At 42.1% G+C, this 9,147-nt stretch overlaps 1 protein-coding gene across 2 annotated transcripts in view; it reads left to right on the top strand.

Moving 5' to 3' along the window:
- Positions 1–8,823, top strand: part of NDUFA12 (NADH:ubiquinone oxidoreductase subunit A12) — a 32,074-nt gene extending 23,251 nt beyond the window's left edge. Inside the window, exon 4 of one of the 2 annotated variants that reach the window (XM_004381228.3) lies at positions 8,547–8,823. In XM_004381228.3, coding sequence (XP_004381285.1) covers positions 8,547–8,727 — 181 coding nt within the window. In that variant the 3' untranslated portion in view covers positions 8,728–8,823. The remainder of the gene's footprint in view (positions 1–8,546) is intronic. The other variant, XM_023735718.1, reaches the window with a different exon arrangement.
- Positions 8,824–9,147: the final 324 nt, after the last annotated feature.

The following is a 9,147-nucleotide window of genomic DNA, read 5'->3' as shown; positions in this document are numbered from 1 at the left end:
ATAGCCAAAGATACACCATTTCAAAAACTTCTACCTGCACAGTTCAGTGACATCGACTACGCTCTTCCAGTTGTGCTGCTATTCTCACTTTAGATGAAGGTTTACAGAACAAAATAATTTCTCATTAAACAGTTAGTACACATGTTTCCCTATGACAATGGTTAACAATCTCACAACACATCAACACTGTCCTTACTCAAACTTGGGTTGCCTATCACCAGCTTTCCTGTCCCCTCTGCAGAAGGCAGTTATGATTCCCAAGACTGATAATGTATATTATCCAAAGAGAAGAAAGATTCAAAGTTGTCTGCATTTTTTGTTATTGTTGTTGATTCATAATTGTTTAATTACTGGGAATTTTCTGAAAGGGAAAATTAAACTTTCTTATCTTTGATATTAATACCAATCTTAAAGACTTTTCATTTGCAGTGATTTTTAAAATCTATTGTATATGTTATATATTTTTTATTTCTTAAATTTTCTACTAGGCTGTTTTAATCTTCTCAAATAACTTCCTCCATTTTTTACTTTGAATGGCTGACATCCTCAAACTGAGGGGCCTCTTAAGTGTAGCAGTAATAGTTTCAGAGGTGGGGAAAGTCTCCCTTCCTTGTTTCCTGGCATACTTTTCCCTCTTATACAACTGAAAGTAGGATTAACCCCGTTATGGGATTTATTTTTCTTTGAGTTGTGTTGCAGACTTAGGCTTTATTCCCATAAGTAGTAATAATTAGATGGTGGGGGAGATTACAGGGATATAATATCTTTGTTTCCAGTTATTTTGATATAACTTCAGTATATTTGAGTACTGAATTTTTCCCAAAATATATTTTCATTGTAAATATTTTTCTATTTTGTATTTTTTCCCTTTCTACTAACCTGTTTGCAGTTTCACTGACTTTTTCACGTTTAATTTTATATTTTGCTCTTTAAGATAGTAACAGTGATATAATATTGAAGTGATTCTAATACCAACTGCAAAACAGTTTTCTAGACAATGTTGTTAGTACATTAGCATCCTTAGTTGGAATAAAACTGACCCAGCTGAAACAGATGTTTTGCAAATAATGTCTGGCATGGAAATCTAAAATGTATGATTTCTTTATTGTTGTTCTTAACTGCCATTGAGTCAGCCCCAACTTACGGCGACCCCATAGATAATGGAACAGAATGCTGCCCAGTCCTGCACTGTCCTCATGATCAGTTGCATATTGGACTGTTGTGATCCATAGGGTATTCATTGCCTGATTTTTGGAAGTAGGTGGCCAGCCCTTTTTTCCTACTCCATCTTAATTCGGAACCTCTGTTGAAACCTTTCAGCATCGTAACAACACGTAGGTCTCCACTGACAGACTAGTGGTGGCTTCACATGAGGTATATTAGCCGGGAATAGAACCTGGGTCTCCTGCACAGAAGGCAAGAATTACACCACTGAACCAACACCTTTACTTAATAATAATAATTATAACAGAAGGATCATATTAGCCTAACAGACTTTAGATATTTTCTCATTTCTTATAGTTCTTTATACTGTCATAATGAGTATAGATTATCTTTTCACTCATTCCCTGACTCCTGCCTTTAGCCTCACTAGGGTAAACATTTTCAGATTTTATCTATTGCAGTGAACGTCATCTTTCAGTTTTCTTGAGAGTATTCTATTTCTCCATGAGCTCATCAGTCCCTCACTTAAATAACTGAGTGGACATACATAAGCTTTGGACTGTGGTTCCTTAAATAACCTTTAGGAGTCTCGACAGCAATTCTTTGAGTAAAATTTTTCTTTAGTCACTTAAGCTGACTCAACAAGGTAAAAGTTAAATACTTCTGCTGTGCCTTAAGCTCACATAAAGTCCACTGATAAGTGACAGCCTTGATTTTGACAGTTAATTCCTCCTTTGAGTGGCTAGAGAAGCCTGTTTCATCATCACAAAGGTTTTGGAGTTCATGTTAATAGTTGTGGTTTATTGGTCCAGGTCACTTTCACTAATCCCCAGCTCCTATAGAGTATGTAAGAGAGACACCAACCAACTCAGTGTTACATGGTCTTCTTGAATCATTGTGTGAGCCTGATCATGATACAATTACATTTAGACACAAATATAGTGACAATAATTGTCTTAGTTATCTAGTGCCGCCATAACAGAAATACCACAAGTGGATGGTTTCAACGAAGAGAAATTTATTTCCTCACAGTCAAAGTGGGCTAAAAGTCCAAATTCAGGGCATCAGTTCCAGGGGAAGCCTTTTTCTCTCTGTCGGCCTTCTTCTCTTCAGTGTTCCCCAGGTCTAGGAGCTTCTCTGCGCAGGGACCCCGGTCCAAAGGACGCGCTCTGCTCCCGGCACTGTTTCCTTGATGGTATGAGGTCCCCCTGTCTCACTGCTCACTTCTGTCTTTTATAGCTCAAGAGATTGCCTCAGGACACAATCCAGTCTTGTAGATCAGGTCCTGCCTTACTAACACAACTGCCACCCATCCTCACTCATGAACATCATAGAGGCAGGTTTACAACATACAGGAAGATCACACAGTACCAGGAATCATGGCCTAGCCAAACTGATACACACATTTTTGGGGAGACATAATTCAAACCATGACGTTCCACCCTTTGGCCCCCAAAAAATCACATCCTTGCAACATGGAAAACATATTCATCCCATCATATCATAGCAAAAGTTTTAACTCCAAGTCCAAAATCCAAAAATTCCTCTTCATCTTTGAAATCTAGAATACAAGTTATCTGCTTCCAAAGGTACAATGGCAGAACAGGCACAAGCTAGACATTTCCATTACAAGTGGGAGAAACTAGAGGAAAAGAAGTGATAACAGGCACCAAGCAAGTCAGCAGAACACATTACATTAGCCCTCTAGGCTTTGAAAATAATTTTCTGTTCTCTGAGACAATTTACACAATAGCCCTGCCCTCCAGACTCTAGGTATTGGCTACAGTCTCTGGATTCTGAGTGGAGGCCCATCAGCCCTGGGCTTCACAGCTCTGCCTTCCAGGCCCACTGGGACAGCAACTCTGCTCCCTTCACTTTAGGCGCACCATTCTCCCACTCCAGCTGAGTGGTGACTCCACCCATAGAAGCACCAGAGGCCATTGCTCCACCCTTTGAAACCCCTGAGGTCATGGCCATACCTTTTGAGACTGTGGCATCTTGGCTTCTTGTGTCGCTTGTCTCTTCAGCTTCTGCTTCTGTTTCCTGTGGCCTCTTGGCCCTTGGGCCTCATGCCTGCATCTGCCCTGCTGGGGCAAGTGTTCCAAAGCTCTGTAGCTCCACCAGTATAAGTGCCCAGAGGCATCCCAGTCCGCCAGAAAGCCTCCTGCACACAGACACTCGGCTGTCCCGCTCCGTGGGTCAGCAAGCCTAGCTCCACCGATAAGTGCCAGAAGCACCCCGCTCCGCCAGGAAGCCTCCTGCACACAGGCACTCAGCTCTCTCGCTCCGTGGGTCAGCTCCAGCGCCATCTCGCACTGGTCTCCTGGTTCTACTGCTGTTGGTTCTCTGCTGCTGCCGCTTCTCCGCTCCTGTAGGTTCTCTGCTGCTGCTGGTCTGCCGTACGTCTATCTATTCACAGTTTTAAAACCACTTCTACATTTTAGGTATCTGTTAGAGCAGCACCCCACTCTCACGGTACCAAATTCTGTCTTAGTCATCTAGTGCCGCCATAACAGAAATACCGCAAGTGGTTGGTTTTAACGAAGAGAAATTTATTTCCTCACAGTCAAAGTAGGCTAAAAGTCCAAAGCCAGGACATCAGTTCCAGGGGAAGCCTTTTTCTCTCTGTTGGGCTTCTTCTCTTCAGTGTGCCCCCGGACTAGGAGCTTCTCTGCGCAGGGACCCCAGTCCAAAGGACGCGCTCTGCTCCAGGCACTGCTTTCTTGATGAGATCCCCCGTCTCACTGCTCACTTGCATCTTTTATAGCTCAAGAGATTGCCTCAGGACGCAATCCAGTCTCGTAGATCCAGTCTTGCCTTACTAACGCAACTGCCACCCATCCTCCCTCATGAGCATCATAGAGGCAGGTTTACAACATACAGGAAAATCACACAGTACCAGGAATCATGGTCTAGCCAAATTGATACACACATTTTTGGTGGGACATAATTCAAACCATGACAATAATCATATTTTAAGGAGGCCTGGTGGCACAATGGTTAAGTGCTCCGCTGCTAACCGAAAGGTCAACGGTTTGAACTGCTTCACGGGAGAAAAGACCTGGCAATCTGCTTCCCATGAAGATTACAGCCTAGGAAACCCTGTAGGGCAGTTCTACTCTGTCCTATAGGGTCACTATGAGTCAGGATTGATTTGGGAGCACACAACAACAATAATCATTATTTATTCTCATTGGTTATAGCCAATTACCTAACTATATCAATTACTGCTAACAGATATTCTTAAGCTTACATAGCATCATAAATCTTTCTCATTATATTTAGTCTTTGTTATTCTACTGAAGCCTCCTCCTCTTGTCCTTTTTTCTCTGCAACTGGGTAATCACTTTTTTTTTTTTTTTCTTAGAGCTGCAATTTTTTTGCCTGTCTTCTCATTCCCTTTTCCATAGGGGTCATGTCTGTCTTGTCAGCTTTGGGCCTTGGGGAACTGGTATAAATTCTCTTCCCTTCCTTTCCCAGGTACACTCCTCAGCTTGGCTTCGTGCCTTATTCTACTCTTTGTCTCTCAGAATTTGTTTCCTCTTTTTTCTGACTAGTGGCATCATCACTCTGTGTACCCTACCCCCTTCTTTAGGCCACATTTCAGGCACCTCCTATCAAATATGCTTTGAAATTAAATTGTTAAACCCTTATAACTGCCATACTTGTGAACTTTGGGTTGTGATTTAATATTTTTAATGTAATGAATTGTATGTTCTTTAGTGCTCAGATGTAAGCTTGAATTTAATATGCATGCAGAGACCCTCTTCAACAGTAGCCTCACTGGTTTCAAAGTAGAACTTCATGAGCCAGAACCTGAGCATACTGGACATGAGCATGCTGAAAATCCAGAATCAGCCTCTCGCATTTAATATTAGTAGTGTATTCCATCAATTTTAAAATGTGGTTTTGCATCTGAAATCAGGATGTGTATTGCAGTCAATAGTATGTCATAATTTAGAGGCGGGGCCAAGATGGCATAGTAGTCAGTTGCTTTCGGTGGACCCTCTTACAGCAGAGACCCGAAAAAACAAGTGATTCGATTATATATGGCAGTGAGCCCTGAACATCAAAGACAGAGTTGAGGAACCGGACTGAGCGGCAAGGGGAGGGAGATACGGTTCGGAAGCAGCGAGGAGCTGCCAGACGTGACCCAGTGAGAGCCCGAGCCCTTCAGGCCTGAGTAGCTCATTGGTGAGCAGTGAGGCAGGCAAGTAGTGGTGCTTGGGAGGCACGTTCTCCTCACCGGGAGAGACCCAGCACCAGAGAGTCTGCACGGCCACCTAGAACCAGTGAGAAGCAGCCCTCATCGGCGAAAGATAAGTACTTGCGTATGGCTTACTGCACGGATCAAAAACACCCCCCTTAGGGAAAAACTTCTCTCCCATTTACCTCTCTGCTCCCTGTTCTGCACTGGGTCCTGGACCAGCTTCAGCAATTGTCGAGTCCCCTGGGCTGGAAGTAGGATCCGTCACACGCTCGGAGCCATTCTCCCTACCTTGGAGAGTGAACAAATTAACAAACGGGAAAAAATAAACTGTCGGCTCCCCTAAGCCAGGAACCCAGGGTAGGCACAGCTCCTTTGCCTAGGCACAGGGATAAGGGATCCACGGACTTTGAGCGCCTTAACCCCTGCATAGACTTGTGTGGGCCCATCTCAACAGCGTAGGCCCTCATTACCGCAGTACAGCAGGGTATATACCAGAACTTTAACCTCAACTGTTTCATCTGTGAAGTGGCAGGTTCTTGACATCTGACACTGCTCTGCGCATTAAGCAGGGTCTTCACCTACCCACATCAGGGGCCTGAGGACTGGTGGCTCCACCCACGCAACCTAGCCACCTGCAGTTGGGGCCCATGAATAAGAGGTGCCCCCCAGTCCTTAACAGCCAACAGCATTAGGTGCTCATAGTCTGGCTGTAAAACCCACCCACCTACACACTCTAGGCAACAGGGACACACCTTCCTTCTGGACACTCAGAGGTGGCTGTCAGCCCACTGCCTCGCTCAGAGTGTGTCCTCCTGCTGCAGCCAGATGCCTGTGCCTACACCAATCACCCATGCGTGTCTAGGACTGTGAGTGAGCCTACACCACACACTTGTTGGCTGTCGACCTGAGCACCTGAACTGAATCCATACAGGAGGAGTGGGCGGACTCCTGAGCTCACATACCTAGTAATAGATCTGACCACCTGGTGACAGGACATTAGAGCTTCAAAGGTGCCAGTAATAAACTAGCTCATACGAGCAGCCTATTTGGGCATATCAAAAGAAAACAAGAAGCTAGGACACAGTAAGCAAACATAATTAACTTATTGATGGCTCAGAGACAAGAGTCAATATCGAATCACATAAAGAAGCAATCCCTGATGGCTTCAGCAAGCTCCCAGAGTAAAGAATCTAGAAGTTTTCCAGAGGAGGAAAATTTCTTGGAATTACTGGAGGCAGAATACGAAAGATTAATGTACAGAACTCTTCAAGAAATTAAGAAGGAAATTAAGCAAAATGCAGAACACGCAATAGAGGAAATTAAAAAGATTAGAGAAGAGCATAGTAACAAATTTAACAGGCTGCGAGAGTCCATAGAGAGTTAGCAATCAGAAATCCAGAAGCTTAACAATAAAATTCAGAGTTAGACAACTCAATGGAAAGTCATAGGAGCAGATTTGAGGCAGTGGAAGTCAGAATTAGTGAGATTGAAGATAAAGCACTTGACACCAACTTATTTGAGGGAAAATCAGATAAAAGGATTTAAAAAAATGAAGAAACCCTAAGAATTATGTGGGACTCTATCAAGAGGAATAACCTACAAATGATTGGAGTACCAGAACAGGGGGTGTAACAGAAAATACAGAGAGGATTGTTGAAGATTTGTTGGCAGAAAACTTCCCTGATAATCGTGAAAGATGAGAAGATATCTATCCAAGATGTTCATCGAACCCCACACAGGGTAGATCCCAAAAGAAAATGACCAAGACATATTATAATCAAACTTGCCAAAACCAAAGATAAAGAGAGAATTTTAAGAGCAGCTAGGGGTGAATGAAAAGTCATCTACAAAGGAGAGTCAATGAGAATAAGCTCGGACTACTCAGCAGAAACCATGAAGGAAAGAAGGCAATGGGATGACATATATAAAGCCTTGAAGGAAAAAAACTGCCAGCAAGAATTATGTATCTAGCAAAACTGTCTCTCAAATATGATGGCGAAATGAGGGCATTTCCAGATAAACAGAAGTTTAGGGAATTTGCAAAACCAAACCAAAATTACAAGAAATACTAAAGGGAGTCCTCCGATTTGAAAATCAGTAACATCAGATAACAACCCAAGACTAGAACACAGGACAGAGCAACCAGATATCAACCCAGATAAGGAAGTCACAAAAGTAAATCAAAGCTAAAACACTGAAAGTAGGGAAACAGATGTCAGTATGTAAAAGATGACAACATTAAAACAACAAAGAGGGATTTAAAAAACGTAGACATAGATTTTTCATATGGAGAGGAAGTCAAGGCAATATAAAGAAATGAAAGACTGGTATAAACTTAGAAAAATAGGGGTAAAGATTAAGGTAACCACAAAGGAAACTAACAATCTTAAAAACAAGTCAAAATAGTATGTCATAATTTAATTGGCAGCATTTTTTCTTCCTTAGAGGTACATAAAATAATGGTGTTCAGTTGGCCCTCTGTATCTGCGGGTTCCAAATTCAAGGATTCATGCATCCATGGATCAGAAATATTTGGAAAGAAAAGTTACGTTGTTGCTGATGTGTACTACATAGTTAGGCCTATGATGGTTGCATCTGTACTGAACATGTACAGACTTTTTTCTTGTCATTATTCCCTAAACAATACAGTATAACAACTATTTACATAGCATTTACGTTGCATTAGGTATTATAAGTAATCTAGAGATGATTTAAAGTGTACAGGATGATGTGCATAGGTTATATGCAAATACTACACCATCTTATATAAGGGACTTGAGCATCCTCAGATTTTGATATCCACGGGCAGAGGGGGTATCCTGGAACCAATCCTCCATGGGTACTGAAGGATGACTGTATTTTAAAACTTACAGTATCCTAGATTTGATGAAATACAGTAATGGTAATAGCAATAGCTAACATTTGTTGAGTACTTACTATGTGCAGGAATTTTTCTAAGTGCTTTATTTGTATTATCTCATTTAATCCTTATACCATCCCTAGAAAGTAGGGATGTACAGCTGAAAACAGTAAGGCACAGAAAAGTTCAGCTGTTAAGTGAGGAAGCTGAGATTTGAAACCAAGCAGCAGAATAGCTCCAGAGCTGCCCTCTAACTACCCCCCTTCCACTGTGCTATACTGCCTCTTAATAACTTTTTTTTTTTTTTTAAAGGCATCGTTGGCTTCACTGTATGACTGATGATCCTCCAACAACAAAACCACCTACTGCTCGTAAGTTCATTTGGGCAAACCATAAATTCAACATGAGTGGCACTCCAGGACAATATGTACCTTATTCCACCACTAGAAAGAAGATTCAGGAGTGGGTCCCACCTTCAACACCTTACAAGTAAAGACAATGAAGAACAATTTAAACATGTAAAAACTAGGCTTTTCGTGTAATTGCACTTTGATTCTTGCTATTAACTTGATTAAAATTGTTTGACTAAGCAGTGTCTTGTACCTTTTTCCCATGGCTTTGTCATTCATCCACTGCAAAATAAAAGCTTACCAACAGGGGTACTTGAAGTAGACTTTGGTTAGAGTGCTGCCAGGTTTACAGTTCCCCCTTTTCTGAGAACAGTGTCTACTTTGTGACCTGCCTCACTGCCATAGCTGGTTGATTAGGGAAGACCAAGCTGAGCCAAACAGCCTTTCTCATGGGGGTTTCAAACTTGAATGGAGAGGCTGAGAGTCATCAGACCTGGATGGCTTTTATGGTAGCTTTCCAAGGAGAATGTTACTATTTCCTGAGTCTTGGTTATTTAGCAGTT

This window comes from Trichechus manatus, unplaced genomic scaffold (assembly GCF_000243295.1).
Source record: "Trichechus manatus latirostris isolate Lorelei unplaced genomic scaffold, TriManLat1.0 scaffold00081, whole genome shotgun sequence".
NCBI lineage: Eukaryota > Metazoa > Chordata > Mammalia > Sirenia > Trichechidae > Trichechus > Trichechus manatus.
Note: the sequence above shows the minus strand (reverse complement) of the source record. Positions and strands in the feature narration are given on the sequence as shown.